Here is a 20,970-nt window from a genome sequence, read left to right as displayed (position 1 = left end):
TTGCATGGGATCACTGTCCATCATGTGTCTCTCAGTGGGAAAAAAATTCTCTTTGGTAAACCACACAGTGCAGAATGGGTTGTTTAGGAGATTAATAGGGTGCTGAATATACAAGAGGGGCTATATTCAAAACGACAACCACAAAGCTTCCTTGCTTTAAATTTGATAGGAACACTGGAAAGATACGAAACTTATCTCTAGACTCTAGACTCTTTATTTAGCCTGTGGGTCAAAGCTTGAAACTAGGGTGTTTCTTGGGCCCTCAGTCGTGGAGGTGTAGAGAAGAGTGTTAGAACCTGGTCGTTAGCCAGGGAAGGTCTTTGTAAGGGAAGACGTCTCAGGAAGATGGCAAGGGAATGAATAACACACAGGATGTGGTAGGTATTCCATGGATATGTGCCAAATGCGTGGAAAATGGCTCCAACGTATTCCTTTCATTGGTTCATTCATTAAATAGATATAACATGGGTATGTGCTTGGGCAGGCACTGCTCCAGGTGCTGAATAAACATCATCAAGTAAAATGGATACCGTGCCTGCCATCATGGAGCTCAAGGAAAGGACAGACAGTGACAAATTCACAACACATTGTGGCAAGGGACATGAGGGAGCCAAAGAGGGTGCAGTGGTGGACAATCAATCACACATGGGCAGAGACCATGTCTGTGAGAAGGTGGCATCTCAAGTGAGATGTGAGGTAGAGGGTAAGTGGGTGGTTGTAAGTGATTCTTTGGTGCTCACGTCATGATGGGAAAACCCTGTGAGAGAGCCACGTTCTGGATAAAGCACAGAGTCAACTTTCAGCCCTGTGTTGTGGGCATGGAGAATGGTTCGAGAACCCCTGTTCACTCAAAGCTGCCTTTGCTGCACCGGGCTGTGTAGACTATATGATGATTCCGGCTGTGGGATGCTAAGCCAGCTATTATGACTTTCCCATTAATTCGGGTTTCCCTCATGATTCTTACAGCCGCCGCAAGATTCCGATCAGTCGCGGAAAGTGAAGATGCCCTCCTCAGACACTTATTCCAAGGTTATCAGAAATGGGTGCGCCCTGTATTAAATTCTAATGACACCATAAAAGTATACTTCGGATTGAAAATATCTCAGCTCGTAGATGTGGTGAGTGGTCCTTGGCACGAAGCTGAAAAGAACGTGCATTCCTTAACCTGTTTGTGAGTCTAAGATTTCATTTTGATTTCTTTCCCCATGGCTGCCATTTCCATTTTAAAAATAGCTTCCTGTGAGAGAAAATCTGCCCCAAGAGGCCAGTGAAATGACCCGAGGAAGGAATGTGAAGTGTCGTGGAGTAAATTTTCATAGCGGCACTATTCGTGTGGAACCTTTTGCTGGGGTCGGATGTGGTTGCTGGAACAGGCACTGTCCCTGGCGGGTTGGCTGAGCACCAGAAGGAGCACCCAGGGAAAAGCGGGGGGCAGGAGAGAAGGCAGAACCGAGCCCGCCCAGGGTTCATCATTGTTCCCCAGGCCAAGTCGGTGTCACCTGGACTGCATGAGGGTGTTGGGGGGAGGTGCCGGCAGGGAGAGAAGGCGGATGGTGCTGGCACCCGAGTAAGTGCCCAGTGAGCTCATCACCCTCTTGAATCCCCTCAGGACCCTGCATTTTCCCCTGCCCCACCCATACCTTAACATTCTCCACTCAAAGTGTTCCTGTTTCCCACTTCTGCCATGATTGGCATCCTGGGAAATCAGTGAACTTCAACAAGCCCATGACTGCAAAGTCATCCTGCAAAGTCCCATGACTGCAAAGTCCCCAGAGTTCCAGAATAACCCATCTTGCCCCAATCCCTGTCCCAACACTCACACACTCACCCACCCCAGCTGATTCAATGCCCAAAGATTCCTTCTAAAAAATCACACAAATCCAATCTCTGATTTAGTTCATATTCATTCTGCTTTGCCACCTTACCATGCTTTCTGGGTTATGCAATTTTAGATAAATATCACCACAATGAACTACTACTTGCTTTAATTATTATTTTTTTGTTTTAAGGAAAATATGCATAGTATTTTAGGATCCCAGGCTGTTTAACTGTTTCAGTTGAGAATCCTTTATACTTTGAATACTTCAAATGTATGTGTCAGAGAGGTCTTTCTGACAAAAGAAAAAAAAATCTAAAAGACAACTTCATTTACTTGAATTTACATCTTCCTAATTGTCACTTTCTTAGGATGAAAAGAATCAGCTGATGACAACAAATGTGTGGCTCAAACAGGTAACTGTCAGTGCAAGCATTATATCTGCTAACCTAATTATTTCCATGCTTTTCTATTTAGAAAGACACCCATTTGAAAAACAATTATTTTACAGAGCATATTGGGTTCCTTGGGGAGATATTTGGGAATGGCTGGGAAGGGCCCATTACTTAATTTTCCTTTGCGGGAGTTGGAGAGCAGAGAACAGGTGCTAGAAGCCCAGAGGCCTGCCTGGAGGGGACTCTCTGACACCGAGGCCTCGGCCCTGCTCCCTGGCTACCTGGAGAAGGGGGGGGGGGAGTTCCAGATTGCCACTGTCCCCGTCTTTAAGGTACCACATCTGGAATAGGCAATCAGCGATCTTAAATTCTCCCTCATCCCTACGGGTCCTCGGTGGGAGGAATGTTTCCCATGGCTCCCTAGAAAGAGAAACAGAGAGGGCAGGAGGCCTCTCACCGTCAATTTCAGAACAAAGTGAAGACAAAATGACGATATGTTTTCCTCATATAACTAAAAAGGCATTTTGAATAGGTTCAAATCCCTGCTTAGAGAGCTTGCGTTTAGTTCAACTGGGCCCTGTTTCCTAAAACCAGAAGCATCCGCTCGGAGGAGCTCGTCCTAGAATGATCAGGAAGTAGCTACCCTTCAAAGCCCAATTTTGCATAGGTAATGGAAAGGAGAAAATATTGACACTTCTTTGATAGGAGGCGAAAAGTTTGGTCTCATTGTTTATTTTTGCTTGTTGTCGCTGTCGTCAGCAATTACTTGTTTGTTTGTTTTTCCCCTGAATGTCCAAGTAATTGTCTAACCTGACAGACTTAAAATCTTCCTGGTGAGGAATCTTAAATATCTCACTGAATTTTAACATACATACACTCTATTTTTGTTCATTTTTATTGAAATAAGTTAATTACCTTCAGGTTCAGGAGACATTGTTCCATTCTGCTAAGGGTATAGAAGCAGAAGGAGATTCCCTGGGCTTCCTTTATGTCATATTTCTCCCACTCAAAAACTTTGGTCAAAGTTAAAGAATTATTATCATCTTTACCACTCTCTATTCTGCTGATTCTTTAATTGGTAGATATCTTAGCAAGTTATGAAATGGATCTTTATTTTACTTGCGAATAAAGATGTCTAGGAGAAAATAGTAAGCTGGTAATACAGATAGAAGAATACAATTCAAATAAACATGTTTTTCTGTATACCCATCTCCTTCTTCCATGACGTAGCTTAGAGGCTGTAGAATTCAGAAATATTTTGAGTTAATAAAAATCAGTAAGAAGTGCTGTATTTGAGTTTGCAGGAGAGAGGATAAAAACTTTTAGAGTGCAAATGGGTTTAGGAAGTTAACAAAAATAGAGCAGACAAAAAACCTCTCAACTGCTTCACATACAAGTCCTTCTCCAACTGCTCCTTGAGATTAATCTTCCGTTAAGCTGTCACATAAAACAGCAATCCAGGGACTCTTGGCCTTCAAAATTTGTACTTTTCACTTTGCCTGAGATTTTGAAAGCATGAGGTCACTTCAGTGGAAGCAAACAAGAAGCCACGGCTCCTCAGACCTTAACTACGACTATGGAAGTGACTTCCAGCAAAGCTGGGCCACGAGAATCCCAGGGGCCTGGTGAAGGCCTCAGGTCAAGACAGGGTCACAATCTAAGCGCCTCCGGTACCCAACACAGAGCAAGAGAAATCCATAGGAATGGGGCAAGCTGATGCTTGGAAAAGCCAGCCTGGGGACTCAGGGTCCCATTTTCTAGAAGTAATGAGGATAACAGATTTTTTTTTCATTAAATTATAGTTGGTACACAATGTAACATTAGTTTCAGGTGTACAACATGGTGACCTTATGCCGCACTCGCACAAGTGTCGCTCCCATCTGTCACCGTATACGCTATTACAATACCATTGACTACGCATCCTACGCTGTATTTTTCATCCCCGTGACTTCTTTTTTTTTTTTTAAGATTTTATTTATTTATTTGACAGAAAGAGATCACAAGCAGGCAGACAGACCAGCAGAGAGAGAGGGGAAATAAATAAAATCTTTAAAAAAAAATGGGTGTGTTATACAGATCTCAGTTTTAGAGTAGCTAATGATAATATCTAAGGATTATTAAAGCACATCCTAAGTGTTAAGTCGCCGTGCTTGGGTGTGTCATAGGAGTAAACTCAGTTCGTTCTCACAACCACCCTATGAGGTAGGTCCTATTAGGATTCCCACTTTGCAGATGAGAAAACTGACCATTGGAGAACTGGAGTGACTTGTCCAAGGTTGGGCACTTAAGTGAAGTCGGGCTCAGATGAAGAAATCCTTCCCTTGCCTCGCACTAGGGCGTGGATGGAAGATGTCCAGTGCTCCCCTCAGTGCTGTCCCTCTGGAGACTAGCTCCTTCCTAGTCCTTGTCTTCTTCTTCTTTTCTTTTTTAAGATTTTTTTTCATTTATTTATTTAACACAGAGAGAGAGAGAGACAGCAAGAGAGGGAGCGCAAGCAAGGGCAGTGGGAGAGGAGAAGCAGGCCTCCCGCTGAGCAGGGAGCCCGATGCGGGGCTCGATCCCAGGACCCTGGCATCATGACCTGAACTGAAGGCAGACGCCCCACGACTGAGCCACCTGGGCACCCCCAGTCCCTGTCTTCTAAGGTTTTGGTGCCTCAACCTCTGTGACATCTGGTCTAAAAAGGCATTTAGGAGGGAATGAAGTAAGGATTACTCCCTCTTCCATTCATTCCACAAGGTTTATTGAGAACCTACTAAGTGTCAGCCACTCTGCTAGATCCCAGGTATATGAAGAGTAAGATACAGCCCTGCCTTGAAGGAGAGGACACAGCGGAACTTGTGTGAAGAATAATGATGGCGATATAATAAACAAACACCCTAAGGAAAATCTACATAAGTACTGGGTCATTACAAAAATGACAGCGAGAAAGGGAGAAAATCAGGGAAAGCTCCCAAGGGAGGAGGTATTTAAGTTAGGTCTTAGATGATCAGTAGAGGTTCCACAATCCAAAAAAGAAGAGAAGTTGTGAACCCCTGTATGCCCTTCCCAATCACTTAACTTCCCAAAGCTCTTACGCCAGAACAGACCTACAGGAAACTCTTCCCAGCCACCCTTGTATGCCTCAGCCAGAGCAAAGACCAAAACGAGAAACCCCTGTTCTTTTCTCATTTCCCACCCAGACACTGTAAAATGCTCCCTGATTCGCATCACAGAGAGAATAAAACTTCGTATTGAAACAAAAACGTGTTCCACACAGTTTCCGTAACTGAGATGCTCGGTTGGTTTTTTTTTATGCAATTCTTCTGTCTTATCCTCTATTTCCATAGTTCTTCTCTGGTATATTTAGATGTTCTTCCTCCATCCTCTTAACCAAAGAGCTTTATCGAGCACAAATTTAGTGACATCCTGAGAAAGTCCTAAAAATAGAAAGCTATTTTTATTTTATTGATCTTATTTTGGAAACTCATTTGTCTTCCTCCTTCCTACTTCCAGGGAGTAATCAAAACCCCATAAATCATAAATAAATTATTAACACTGACTCACTAAAACTACATGAGAAAGTACTTAGTGCCTCACTGCTCAGATTCTGCTCCTTCACGTTCAAGGTTAGGAAAACTGCATTGCAAACACCTTAAAGGAAAATGGGATATGAAACCACCCTTTCTTTGATGATAAAGGGTTGAACCCCTGGCCTAGAGACTGTCATGTGAGCAATCTCTAAGACAACAGATGTCAAAATTACTCACTCAACAGCATTTACTGGGCACCTACTATGCACTGGGCACGGCGTGTAAGACGCTGGGCTAGGCACCGTCAGGTGTTAACGCCAATAAGACAGTAAGATTCTGAGCAACCGCACTTCATTACAGCTGAGAGCACGTTGCTGTCCTACCCCCTTCATTTTCCCCAAGGAAAAGAAAACTGCCTGAATGTCTGCCAAGGCCAGCATCTCAAAGTAGCCTTGTTTCTCCAACAGCTGGTTCCCCTTTTACACCAACCAAAAGTTCAGCAAACATATGCAGGCCTCAGAGGCTAGACCCCTGGAGCTGGTCTTGAAGGAGAAATCAGAAACAAACCTGCCATGGAAGGCTTGGCCTTGCTCTAAAGGTCAGGGGGATCTTCGCTCAAGTCTAATACCTTCCACACCTGTATCTCTGACCTTTACTCAGCATCTTCTCCTTTCTTCCTTTCTTCTCCCAGCCTCATTCAGACCTTAGCAAAGGAGGCCGGTTGGGTGGACCCTGAGTGAAAGTTGAGGAGGAATTAGGAGTTAGGAATCCGAAATCCTGCTGTGTAAATCTGGGCAAGTCATTTTGCCTCTCAGACCCTCAGTCTCTTCATCTATAAAAGAGAGGCGATGCCTAGCTCACAGTGTTGTTAAGAGGTAAAATGCGATCGTGTGTGCGAATGCGACTGGTATATTATCTGGTGTGTGGTGGGGACTCAATAAATGTCATGTCCTCCTGCCACCTTTGGAGGCTTTTTCATCCTTATTGTCAAGTCTCATTTCTTGGCCCTGACCACTTATGGTCATGATGCGAGTATGAGATACAGAATATGGCATGTTGTTTTCTTTAAGAACCAACATTAACTTGTTTTAAAAATTTCACACTTGAGGGCACCTGGGTGGCTCAGTCAGTTAAGTATCTGCCTTTGGCTCAGGTCGTGACCACAAGGTCCTGGGATGGAGCTGCATATCGCACCTCACATCGGACTGCCTGCTCATCAGGGAGTCTGCTCCTCCCTCTCCCCCTCTCCCCCGCCCGGCACTAGTGCTTTCTTTCTCATTCTCTCTCTCAAATAAATAAATCAAATCTTAAAAAAAAAAGAAGATTTTCACACTTGATTTTTAGATAACTGAAGATCCCAGGGATGTCCCAGAGGCTACAAATCAAGGCACGACTTGTTCTTTACCATCTTTTGGACTTAGTATTAAACTAAGAATAAGTAGGAGAATTTGTTTTGGTTTTTTTTTTTTTTCAGTGAAAAGTCTTTGATTTCAGTTTAAGTGAAATTTTATTCTGGATATTAGCCAGACATCTATGAGTGATATTTCAGATAATGTATGTAAGAAAAATAATTTAAGGGAATATAAATACATAAAAATTAATAATAATTTAAATAAATAAATAATAATTTAAATAAATAAAATAAAAATAAATAAAAATTAAGGGAATATATATGATGTGGATTTGAAATTGCACTTTTCACAATTAAGAAAGCTATTTTCCCCTCTTTTTCTCAGTCACAGATTAACTTTGCTCTTTGGCCCCTGACGTAGCCTGTGCTCTCCTGTTCCCTGCAATGACACAGCTCTCCACTGGAGAACTGCTTCGTGATAGTGCTGATGTTTGTCAACGGCTTTGAGAATGTTGGCTGGAACATGCTATATGAACACAGGGTATTATTTGTAATCTCTTACTTGAAGAAGGGAGAGACAGGAGATTAGTCTCCAGATGCCCCCAGGCTTTCAAAGAGAATAGGAAGTAACCAGAAGGTCTCAGAGCTCCTTAGCCAAGACAGAGGTTGGGGGCTCTGAACCCTCACCCTGACACTCTGACCTAGCACGTGTTGTGGTCCTGGGACATGGGGCTCTGTCTGCATCATGATGGATGTGTATGTTGGTAGAAATTCAAGGAACCCCTCTGGACGGATGTGGCAGGGAGAATCTCTGATTCCCCAGGTCTGGTTCTGAAGGACACCTCAGAAAGGAGTACAGTCAGTAAAGGACCATACAGGTGGAGGACTCAGGAATTCTGACTCCAATTCAGTACACTTGCTCTTCTGGGTACTCCAAAGTCAACAGCATTGACCAAAGCCCCATTTGGCCTCTTTCTCTTTACTGGTCTGGGATGAAACCTAGGGGATACCTGGGTGGCTCAGGTGGTTAAGTGTCTCTCTTCGGCTCAGGTCATGATATGGGTCCTAGGATCAAGCCCCTCATTGGGCCCCTTGTTCAGTAGAGAGTCTGCTTCTCCCTCGCCTGCTGCTTCCCTCTGCTTGTTCTCTCTCTCTCTCTGACAAATAAATGAATCAAATCTTAAAAAAGAAAAAAAAAAGAAACCTAAATCACTGTAGATCTCTTTATGTCCTCCTTGAGGATCCAATGCACCCCTCCTTCATGTTCACTCATTTCTGCCCCAGCACCTTCCCAAGCCCCCTTCCTTCTCCCTGCCTCACGCTGCCACTCACTGCCCCTCCTTACCATTCAGGGCTCAACTTCTGAAGGTTGTCTTCTCAGAACTACCTTCCCTGTCCACCCTAATGTTCCCTGCCATTATATCCAAATGGCACCCTCTTCAGAGCAATGACCACTAGGTGTGCTCATTTGTTTCTGAGTTGGCCCCAGGCCAGGAATACAGAGCAGCAGCAGTATGCTCTGTGTGAGTACATGCCTTGCATACTTGTGGAATGCATCAATCCCCCCCAGACCGTGAGCCCAATAAAACACCACCGCTCTGTTCTCTCTGGCTGCAGCTGTTCATTCTGCAGTTAGAGATCTGGTGAGCAAGGCAAACCTTTCTGACCCAAAAGTCCCACACCCTAGGGCTTGCCCTAGTTCCCTTAGAACAGCTTGTAAAACCAGGTATGTGTTTGCTGGGATTTGCAAGAAGGCAGGAGCCCCAGCGTTGTAGCTATCCACCCTCCCTACAGGGTGGAACCAGGCATGGGAAAAGACAGCTGTGCCTGGAGCGGAGAGGACACTGTATCCAAGAAGCAGGCAATTTTGTTTGCAGCAATCTTCACATTCCAAATGGAGGAAGTATAAGATTGGACTCTGTGGCTGAACTTACCAACATTGTCCATTTAAGACAAGCCAGTTCATAAGCACACAGTTCCAGCCAATCTGCCCAAGTCTGTGTCTGCACCTGGGGCTCACCACCTGCCTTCTGGCAGCCCACTGCTTGTTTGAGAGCTACTCAGATTCTCCCAGGATCACTGAGAACTTTTCAGTTGCGCATGACAGAGAAGGCAACCCAGACTGGCTTCAGCAAAAATAGAACGTATTGGCTTTCACAGCCTAGAAAGTAGAGGGACAAGGCCAGCATTACATGCAGCTTGATCCAGGGGCTCAAGCACTATTTGGTGTTCCCTGTGCATGTCTCTGGGCTCCTCGTCCTCTGGATGACCCCAATCTAATCTCAGCCCTCCTCTAGTGGCCGTATCAGCTTCAGCCTCAAAGTGCTACCTGTGTTCAAGTTCAGCAAGAGAGAGAACGGCCAACCTCTTTTCCAGTTGTTCCAGAAGATTCATGCTATCCCACTTTTTTGTTTCCCATTTGGTCACCTGCCATCTCTGAAGATCACAGTGGGCAGGTGTGAGGTACAGCCCCCTTTCTGGGGCAGAAGGAAGAGTTAGATCCACCCACATCTGGTGAGTGACAGTGCAGTAGGTAGTTCCCCAAGAGGAAACTGGGGTGCTCTTACCAGCAGCAAGGCAGGTGAACTTGAGGCAGCAAGCAACATACATCCACTTTATTTCTGAATTCATTTTTCTCCTCTTTCTATAAAGAGCTCTTGACATGCCACTTTCTTCTCGAATGAAGTCTTGCCTAAGTGGAGGTCAGCTGAAGGCTCCTGTCATTAACAGTTCCTCTTCATCTTGTAATTTCTCTTCCCTTGGTTGTCCACGAACTTAGACACAGTGTAACATGTCTATTTGCATAATTCCTTCACCTTTGGACAGATATTTTACCATTAAGGCCAACCAGATTTTCTGTTGTTATTATCTTCATATTCTTTTTTTAACAGAGGAAAAGATGGAATAAGCTACTGTTTTAGCTTGAGTACAAAGTTAATAAGCCTTACAACGTTCAACACTGGAAACATCCTTGAGAGTGGAGCCACCGAAAGCTTCAACAAACCATTGACATTATGAAGAATTTTAAGTCACAAATTTTTTCACCCTAAGGTAGCATGGGAAGAGGGAAAAGAGTACAGGATATGGCTTTTGCTGGACCATGGCACACCTCCAGGGAGTGCCCTTCATGTCCTAGTCAATGTGGAAGGCACTTCCTGGACTTAAGATGCCCTTAGCATACCCAGTCATATACAACAGACTTGATCCTGTTTTCCCTACTGATCAGCTGTGTGGCCTGGGACAAGTCACTTGAACCCTCTGAGCCACAGGTCCCTCATCTAATATAGCACTATTAATAGGTCATTGTAGGTTATTAAAGAAATCAGCATTAATAAATATAAAGCACTTAGGTCAATGCCTGGCACATCATCGGCACTTGGTAACTTTTCTACTTTGCCATTTTTATTCTATTATCAGCACAGCCACAAAATAGGTTTTTAATGTATGTTACATTATCATAGAAACACTCCCAAAGAAAAGAACTCCCACCGCTAAGAGGGTAATGTATGTGTTGCTTTCCTCTCTTGTAATTAGCCCAAATTTGTGTTAGATATTTGGTGAATTATTGGAATGTAGTTTTTACATCTACAAACAAATGTTGTTTTAACAATGCTTTAGTAGCAAAAACATAAAGGTGCCTGCCACCTATTTCACTGACTTTGTCTTTTCTCAAGGAAACCTCACTGTATTTTTATTTGAATTCAAACATCAGGAAAACAGTTAGAGCGACACCCTCCTTGCCAGGGCATCCTTATTCTTTGTAAGGCAGTGGTCTACCTATTTTTTTTTTTCTTATATAACAAGAAGAAGTATTACATGAAACTGTGATACATTAAGACTATGTGGGGTGGATCCAAAGAATGCAAGGCTGGTTCAACATCTGAAAATCAATCAATATTGGGGCACCTGGCTGGCTCAGTCGGTTAAGCATGTGACTCTTGACCTTGTGGTCTTGAGTTTGAGCCCCACGTTGGGTGCGCAGCCCACTTAAGGGGGGAAAAAAAAAAAGGAAAAGGAAAAGAAAATCAATCAATATAATTCATTTCATTAAGAGACTAAAGAATAATCTTGTAATTATCTCCATAGAAGATGGAAAGCTTTTTATTTAACTGAGGATCTGTTTGTGATTAAGAAAAAAAGAATCTTAGGGCTCCTGGGTAGCAGCTGTTGAGTGTTCAACTCTTGATTTTGGCTCACATGTTTATATCAGGGCTGTGGGATCCAGCCCAGTGTAGGGCTTCACACTGGGCTGGGAGTCTGCTTGGGATTCTCTCTTTCTCCCTCTCCCCCTTTCCTCACTCACACTCTCTCTCTTTCACTCTCAAATAAATAAATCTGTAAAAAAAAAAAAAAATCTCAGCAAACCAGAAATAGGAAGAATCTTCCTTAATCAAATAAAAGGCATTTAAGAAGACCAGCAGCTAATGTAATACTTAATGGTGAATAACTAAATGCTTCCCACCCAAAATTAAGAACAATGAGAGGGGGCGCCTGGGTGGCTCAGTGGGTTAAAGCCTCTGCCTTCAGCTCAGGACATGATCTCAGAGTCCTGGGATTGAGCCCCACATCGGGCTTTCTGCTCCGCGGAGAACCTTCTTCCTCCTCTCTCTCTGCCTGCCTCCCTGCCTACTTATGATCTCTGTCTGTCAAATAAATAAATAAAATCTTTTTTAAAAAATTTCATAAAAATAAAAAGAACAATGCGAGGATATCTACTCTCCCACTCCTATTTAATGTCATACCGAAGGTCCTAGCCAGTGATTAAACACAAGGAAAATACAATAAAAGGCATTCAGATTGGGCGCCTGGGTGGCTTAGTGGATTAAAGTCTCTGCCTTCAGCTTAGGTCATGATCCCAGGGTTCTGGGATCGAGCCCTGCATCAGGCTCTCTGCTCAGCAGGGAGCCTGCTTCCTTCTCTCTCTGCCTGCTTCTCTGTGATCTCTGTCTAATAAATAAATAAATAAAATATTTTTTAAAAAAGGGCATTCAGATTGGAAAAAAAGAAATAGAGTTTTCTATTTGTAAATGATGTAATTGTTGACGTAGAAAATCTACCAAAAAACTTCTAAAATTAAATGAGCTTAAACAAGGTCACAGGATACATACAAGGTCAACACACAAAAATCAATTGTTTATTTATATTCTAGCAATGAACAATTGGATTTTTTCTCTTGATGTCAAAGTACCATTTACAATAACGTCAAAAAACATTAAATACTTAGGTATAACTCTAACTGAATATGTACAGGGTCTAATAAGCTGAAACTACAAAACACTGATTAAAAACATCAAAGAAGACCTAAACACATGGAGTGAGAAATGATTTTCCTAGGTCAGAAATCTCAATATTGTGATGTCAGTGCTCCCCAAACCAATCTATAGATTCAAGACAACCACAGTTAAAATTTCAGAAGGATTTTTCTTATAGATAGCAACAAACTGATTTAAAATTTTATGGAGAAAAGCAAAGAAACAAGAATAGCCAAAATGATTTGAAAAAGGGGAATACAGTTGGAGGACTCACACTACAGAATTTCAAAACTTACTGGAAAGTGATGGTTAAAAGAGAGTGGTACTGGGAAAAGGAGGGACACAGATTAACAAGACAGAACAAAGAGCCCAAAAATAGACCCACACAGTTAACAGTTAGTTGATTTTTGACAAACATGTATAGGTAACCCAATGGAGAATATTTAGTCTTTTCAACAAAAGGTACAGGAACGATTGGACAGCCATATGAGAAAAAAACCAAAAACCTCATTCACACCATAATTAAAAAATTAACCAAAATGGATTTTAGATCTAAATGTACAACCCAAAACTATAAAATCTCTAGAAGAAAACATGGAAGAAAAATTTCTATGACCTTAAGTTCAGCAAGTATTTCTTAGGTATGAGATAATTCATAAAAGATAAAATTGGTAAAATAAACTTCATCCAAGTGTAGAACTTCTATCTTGTGAAAGACACAGATTAGAGAATTAAGAAACTACAGACTGTGGGAAGCTATTTGCAACTCAAATATTTGATGAGAGGCTTTTATCCAGGATATATAAAGAAGTCTAAAAACTCAGTAAAAAAACAAACAGCGTGATTTAAAAAATATGCAAAAGATTTAACAGCCACTTCACCAAATAAGATATACAGGCGACAAAAAAGTACATGAAGAAATACTTAACACCATTAGTCATTAGGAAAATGCATATTGGAAACCGAGAATACAATTTCACAACCCTTCTAACCAAAGTAAAAAAAGGAGACAATACCAAGCACTGGAGAAGGTGCCAAAGAACCGGGTGTCTCGTACGTTGTTAGTGGGAATGTAAAATGAGACAGCTACTCGGGGACACAGTTTCATATAAAGTTGAATGTACACTTAGGATATGGCCCAGCCATCCCACTCCTGGGTATTAACCCAAAAGAAGAAAAGAATGCTTTCTACTCAAAAAGCTGCACAAAATGTTTATAGTGGCTTTGTTTGTAATCATTAAAAACTATAAGAATCCAAACATCCTACCCAGAGAATGGATAAATCAATTGTGGTATATTCATACAAGGGAAAAACTACAACTAATAAAAATGAACAAATTACTAATATAGAAGAATCTAAGATGCACTATGGTAAATAAAAGAAATCAGGATCGAAAGGCTGTCTACCTTATGATCAGTTCTATTTTTATGACCAAAGGCAGCATTATAGGAAGATCAGAAAGTAGATCCTGGTTGCCTGGGGTGGGGGAGGGGAGGAGTTGATTACAAAGGAGCAGCACAAGGAAAACTTTTTTGGGCAACAGGGTTGTTCTTGTACCTTCACGGTGGTAGAGATTACACAAATGTTTGCGTATACAACCATACGCAAAGAGTGAACTGTATTGTATGTCAATTTTTAGAAAGTAAACAGAGTGCAAGGGAAACAAAGAGTTCCTTTCCACGTTTCTAAGATTGAGACCTGCTGCTGGTAGTACAAGTCTCCTTAGCAGGAGACAAATTATTCATAGAAAGGAAAATGTATTTGCTTTTCAAAATGGGCAGAGGAGGAGGAAAAATGAGAGAAGCCTGTGAGTACCAAGTAAACATGATAAATACTTTATAAGTTTGGGCTCTTAAACTGTCCATCTTCATGTGCATGCTTTTCCATAAATAGGCATGCAGTCTTTTATCCTTTAGATCATAGCTTTTTAATGACCCATATCATTTTCAATTTGTTTTTCCAGGATCAAGCCTCACAAATATTGTCTAGGATAGACAACGTCATATCTGGGGTGTACGGTCTCGTACTTTTTCAGGCATCATGCATATTTCAATACTTCACCATCTAGTGAAGTTACCCATCTGCTGACTCCTGATTTTTTAATGACAGGAAGGCTTGCACTGGGCACACTCTTCAGACTTTCTGAAATGTCACTTAATATTATCCTACATCATTACTCAGCTGTCTACATGAGGGACAGTAGGATAGAAGAATTTAATTTTCAGGTCAGATTTCATCAGATTCTGGACCCAAATCTTTTTAAGAAAGTCCATCCTGCTATAATTGGATCATCCATACATCATCCTCTTGACCTTCATAATCCAATCAATTAGGGGTCAGGTTTGTTAACCTGGGTCCATTAGCTCCTGTAAAATATGCTAAATGATTTCATTCTATTATGAGGAAAAATATGTAGGTATCTGGAGGCTAACAATATTAGGGATATAATTTAAAACTATAATTGGGTGGTCACAAAATAAATTCAGATTAGAACTTAAAAGGAAATTCTTGGAAAATATTTTTTCATTGGATTAAAGTTATAATGTCATCAAGACTAGTCAGTGGATACTGAATGTTTCATAATAACATAGTGGGTGGATGTTTGCTCAAGACTCTTGAGTGATATTCAAAATTGTTTGTGCCCATTATCATGAGATGAAAATATTACTGGACCAACTCTTCTAGAATAAACTGAGTTAGAATTATCATTGCTTTTCTTTTGCTTCTTAAGAGAAAATAGGCTGAAAAAAAAAAAAAGAGAAGAAGCTGAAAAAATAGATCACAGATCAGTGGTGTTTGTTGCCAGGACTCTTCATTGGGAGGTAGATATATGGCAACTTTGGACATCCCAGGTAGGATGGCCGTGTGGGCCTGGGCAAGATTGGAGGCCAGGCTAGTTCAACCTGTATCTTGAGAAGTGTAATGAACCACAGAGTCATTTAGTCATTTTAGTCATCCACTAAAATGGATGGATTTCCTTTTTAAATAAAACACTGGGATTTGGTAAATAAACATAAATTTGAAGATTCCAAAGTCCAATACACTGAATTTTCAGAATGAAATGACAGTGCGCTCCTTTGATGCAGGAATGGACAGACCACAAATTACGCTGGAATCCTGATGAATACGGTGGAATTCGTTCAATTAAAGTTCCATCAGAATCTCTCTGGCTTCCTGACATAGTTCTCTTTGAAAAGTAAGTATCCCAGAAGAAAAATACCCTGGTCCACTGAGGACCAGAGATGGAAAAGCCTGACTTTGGCAAAATAATTAAGAGAAATGTACAACTTTGAGTAAGAGGAGAACCGTTTCTTTTCTAAAATATTGTTTTGATTCTGTGGTAGAAGAGTAATAAATGTGAAAAGTAGAGGGACGGGTGGGCAAAGACCCAACTCATCAGTGTTCAACCGCTTTCACCACAGCGCCGATGGCCGGTTCGAAGGCTCCCTCATGACCAAAGCCATTGTGAGATCCAACGGCACGGTCATCTGGATGCCCCCCGCCAGTTACAAAAGCTCATGCACCATGGACGTCACGTTTTTCCCATTCGACCGGCAGAACTGCTCCATGAAGTTCGGGTCGTGGACTTACGATGGAACCATGGTTGACCTTGTTCTGATCAATGAAAATGTTGACAGAAAGGACTTCTTCGATAACGGAGAATGGGAGATCCTCCATGCAAAAGGGATGAAGGGCAGCAGGAGAGATGGCGTCTACTCCTATCCGTTCATCACATACTCGTTCGTCCTGCGCCGCCTGCCCCTGTTCTACACCCTCTTCCTGATCATCCCCTGCCTGGGGCTATCTTTCCTGACTGTGCTCGTGTTCTATCTCCCTTCTGATGAAGGGGAAAAGCTGTCCCTGTCAACCTCAGTGCTGGTTTCCCTGACTGTGTTCCTCCTGGTCATTGAGGAAATAATCCCGTCTTCCTCCAAAGTCATTCCTCTCATTGGGGAGTACCTGTTGTTCATTATGATTTTCGTGACCCTGTCGATTATTGTGACTGTTTTCGTGATTAACGTTCACCACAGATCCTCTTCCACTTACCACCCCATGGCCCCCTGGGTGAAACGACTGTTTCTGCAAAAACTTCCTACATTGCTTTGTATGAAGGACCACGTGGATCGCTACTCTTTCCCAGATAAAGATGAAAGGCAGCCAGTGGTGAAAGGTAAAACTCTAGAAAAAAGGAAACAGAGACAGGTGAGTGATGGAGAAACCGTTCTTGTTGCTTTCTTGGAAAAGGCAGCTGATTCCATCAGGTACATCTCAAGGCATGTGAAAAAGCAGCATTTCATCAACCAGGTGAGTCCATCCCAACAGGGCCACCAAAGTGTGCAAGAACCAACATTCCCACATCTCTTGACAATACAGTGTTTAGACGTGACACTGTTAACTCTCTGCTTTTCACATGTACAATGTTAAGCGAGCCCTGACATCTGTAAGAATCTTAATATGGATTTTTAGGATGCATTCACAGAAACAGAAGGAGCGAAAGTGAAGGAAGTGTAAATTATGCACCATTCCTTATAATTAGACAGGATTCTATTTAAAATAACTTAATTTTAGATTTTAAGTTGGTTATCCCGGTCTCTGGTAATATATCTCTCATTTTTAGTGCGATGGAACAGAATTTGGGGATTAATATACAGAAGAATAGAATAGATTTGGGGATTAACATAATCCTAAAATAGACAAATGATCCCAATAATAGACAAAGAACCCCAACAAAAGGCAAAGACTACAGACAAAATAGACAAAACAAAAGACAAAAAAATTCCAATAATAGACAAGAGAACAGAATAGATTTTGGGATTAATATACAAATATAGTGTGCCAACAGATAGAATACTGTTCCTTTGGTGAGAGAAAAGGGCATAGTTATTTAGCTTACAGATTAAAAAAAAAGAAGAAGAAAGAAGTGTGGTGAGACTGTGGATTTCAGACTCAAGGCAATTGTGGACTCAGATAGTATCTGCTGCTTAAAACAAGTTACAGACCAATTTAGAGCGTTCGATTACTTTACTCTAAAGTCAGTGAAAATTAGTGCCAAGAGCCTGATCCCATAAACAAAATTATGAAAGAATTTCTTATTTTTATTTATTTATTTAAATTTAATTAGCCAACACATTGTACATGATTAGTTTCAGATGTAGTGTTCAATAATTCATCAGCTGTGTATAAGGCCCAGTGCTCATCATATCATGTGCTGAAAGAATTTTTATAAAGAAATATCCTTCTATTATTCTATCTAGATGCTACCTAGTATATTGTCTCTCACTATTTGTTCTGTTTTTCATCTACTGAAAAACATTTTTAAAGCATTAGGAAAAATGCTGGTATAGAACAGACATTTCGGCTTTTCTTAGGGTTGTTTGTTGTTGTTTCTTTACAGTGTTTAAAAATTCTAATTCCAAGATTCAAATAGCCTTTTAAAAAATTATAGAAGTAACACCTTATCAGGGTAAGGAATTTGGAAATTACAAAAAACATAAACAAGAAAATTAAAATCATTAACAATCCCACTACTTAAGGTTGACACTTGAAACATTCCCATGTGTCTTCTTTGTGTTTTTCCCCCAGAGTTTTACTCCTAAAGTTCTATGTGTGCTGAATACTTTCAGGCTCTCCATCAGTACCTAAGCCCCTTCGAGAATTCCTGTTCGGTTCCATCTTTACAAACTCCCCACAGAAGAGAAATGGAACATTTCTTTTCCTTCGAAAGGGAACTAGCCCCTGTCCTCCACACCTCTCAACTTGTTCGTGCTCTGACCTTGTTCTGATAGCGTCCTGCCCACTGTCCCCTAACTTCCCTTCCTCCAAAGGGACCCGGTCTCCCCTCCCCCTTATGGATTGCCATCCTGTCCTGATCACCACTGTCCTTGGTGGCTTCCGGGCATTCCCGAGGTGCAGCAGCCACACTCACATGCGTTTTTGAGAACAGAAGCCCTGCACATCTGAGTATTACCCCTTTCCGATCCCTGGAAGTGAGTTCAGAACAGTTGCCCTGCATCTTGAAAGGAAGGCATCTTTTTCTCTTTTGCAGGTGGTTCAAGACTGGAAATTCGTAGCCCAAGTTCTGGACCGAATCTTTCTGTGGCTCTTTCTGATAGTGTCAGTTACCGGCTCTGTTCTGATCTTTACTCCTGCTTTGAGGATGTGGCTCCACAGTTCCCACTAGCAATCCAGAGCCGTCTAAAATACTATAAAGACAAAATTACACCTTAGGACTGACCTCCAGCTAGCTGTACATACAGTATCCAAATGCATGAGCTGCTTAGAAGGGCCTGGGTGGGACTCAGGGAAACTGAACATTGGCAAATGTGGGTTTGCCCACCGTAAACTCATTGCCACTGGAGCTCCTCAGGGACCCTGCCTTGGCTTCCCCAGACGTTCAGGGACTCGTAGGTTCCAGGCCTGACATCACAGCCAGAACGCACTAGGCGTGTTGCTGGTGGACTGGAGGAGCCCCCAGAGAGCCGCACTGAGGCCCCGCCAAGGACGCACACTGGGAATTCAAGACTGTCTCCTCCTGGTCAAGCTCTTTGTTTGCTCAGACCTGGGCCTCCTGCATCCGCTGGTGTCCTGGGTGGTTTTGCCCGAGTTTGCAGACTGGTGCTGTGTGTCATGTTGCTGCAAATCTCAACAACCATCAGGGGGAATTGCCTCGCTTGGACAGACCTGGCACAGCACACTGGTTTTCACGAAGATTCCAAGATGTCTGGTAACTGAAGTCCCTCTCCTCTCCCTACAAACATGGTATTTGTTGAAAATAATCTCTCTTGTGGCACCTGGGTGGCTCAGTCGTTAAGCAGCTGCCTTCAGCTCAGGTCATGATCCCAGAGTCATGGGATCGAGCCCCGCATCAGGCTCCCTGCTGAGTGCAGAGCCTGCTTCTCCCTCTCCCTCTGCCCACCATTCTGCCTCCTTGTGCTCTGCCTCTCTACCAAATAAATAAATAAAATCTTAAAAAAAAAAAAAAAAAGAATGAAGGAAGAAAATAGTCTCTCTTGAATGTGGTGGCCTCTCAGGTAGGTGGTATTCATGAATTATTCAGAACATTATAAAGGTTTTCTGATGCTGAAACAAGAGCCTACTGTGAGTTGCGACTTGCTTAAAGGGTCATATCAAAATAACTGACAAGAGAAACAGTGCCGTCTGTTACCGGGAGTGCAGCCATTAATACCCGTTACCTTTTCCTAGAAAATACAAGGACCAAACATTCTCTAATGATGGGTTTTTATGTCCCTGAACCCAATCTAATCCATTTCAACAGTACACTCGAGGCTTTCCATTCTCTTTCTTTTCTTTTTTCTTTTTCTTCTTCTTCTTCTTTTTCTTCTTCTTCATTTTTTTTGATGAGAATATTTAAGTTCTACTGTCAGCAAATTTTAATTATACAATGTAGCGTGACCAGCTTGTCACCATGTTGTGCATCAGATCCTCAGAACTCATTCATCTCATAACTGACAGTGGATACCCTTTAACCAACCTCTTCATAACTTCCCTCTCCACCGGCCCCTGGCAACCTCTTTTCTACTCTCTGTTTCTATGACTCTGACCTTTTTTTCAGCATTGTATTTCTCTGTCAGATTTTTTTCACTTTTAGGCACAATACCCTCCAGATTCACATGTTGTTGCAAGCGACAGGATTTGTGTCTTTTTTAAGGCTGAATCACGTTGCTGCGTGTGTGTGTGTGTGTGTGTGTGTGTGTGTGATCACATTTCCTCCATCCATTCATTCATCAACAGACACTTCAGTTGTTTCCATACCTCGGCTATGGTGGATAATACTGCAGTGAAGGCAGGCGTGTGGATATTTCTTTGAGAAAATGATTTTGTTTCCTTTGGACACACACAGAAGTGGATGGATGACATCGTAGTTCTATTCCCCATTTCCTGAGAAACCTTATAACTTTTTTTTATAGGAACCGTACCAATTTCCATTCCCACCAACGCGCCAGAAGGTTTCCTTTCCTTCACATCCTCACCAGGGGTTTGGTACCTCTTGTCTTTCTTACAACAGCCGTTCTATGCTCTCTCCCTGTGGTCTTGATTTGCACTTTGCTGATGCTGAGCACTTTTCATGGACCTGTTGACTGTCTGTGTGTCTTTGGAAGCATGTCCATTCAGATCCTTTACCCATTTTTCAGTTGGGTGATTTGGCGTTTTCCTGTTGAGTTGTGTGAGTTCCGTATTGTTTGTATACTAACCTCTTATCAAGGACATGGTTTCCAAATATTTTCTCCTGTTTCATAGGCTGTCTTTTCATTTCGCTGATGGTTCCCTTTGCTGTGAAGTTTAGTTTGGTAAGGTCCCATTTGCTTATTTTTGCTTGTGTTGCCTTTGCTTTTGGTGTTAAAAAAAAAATAAAAAAGCATTGCCAAGACTCTTGCTTTCATGGTTGTGAGTTCAGGACCCATGTTGGGTATAGAGATTATGCAATAAAAAAACGAGGGAGCTGTTCATCCCCTCCCTGCCAACTCCCTCTTGAAGATTCACCAGGGAGAATAAACTCAAATGCTTTTTGCTCTCCAAAATTGTTGCTGCCAAATCCTGAATCTTAGCTTGAAGCAATTGTTCTTTTACCCCAGATTTGTTTTGTTTCGTTTTGTTTTTTAAAGACTTTATTTATTTATTTGA

The 20,970-nt window shown here is 41.9% G+C and overlaps 1 protein-coding gene across 1 annotated transcript; it reads left to right on the top strand.

Annotated features, from left to right (window-relative positions):
* The first annotated feature begins 522 nt into the window (after positions 1-522).
* Positions 523-19,117, top strand: CHRNB3 (cholinergic receptor nicotinic beta 3 subunit). Its single transcript, XM_004775741.2, has 6 exons — positions 523-703; positions 967-1,118; positions 2,188-2,232; positions 15,414-15,523; positions 15,750-16,632; positions 18,374-19,117. The coding sequence occupies exons 1-6, from the start codon at positions 523-525 to the stop codon at positions 18,506-18,508; spliced, it is 1,506 nt and encodes a 501-aa protein (XP_004775798.1). The 3' UTR covers positions 18,509-19,117.
* The last annotated feature ends 1,853 nt before the right edge of the window (positions 19,118-20,970 follow it).

Source organism: Mustela putorius, unplaced genomic scaffold, assembly GCF_011764305.1.
Source record: "Mustela putorius furo isolate JIRA1106 unplaced genomic scaffold, ASM1176430v1.1 tig00003976_pilon_pilon_pilon, whole genome shotgun sequence".
Taxonomy (NCBI): Eukaryota; Metazoa; Chordata; class Mammalia; order Carnivora; family Mustelidae; genus Mustela; species Mustela putorius.
The sequence above is the reverse complement of the archived record's forward strand: the minus strand, read 5'-3'. Positions and strand labels throughout refer to the sequence as shown.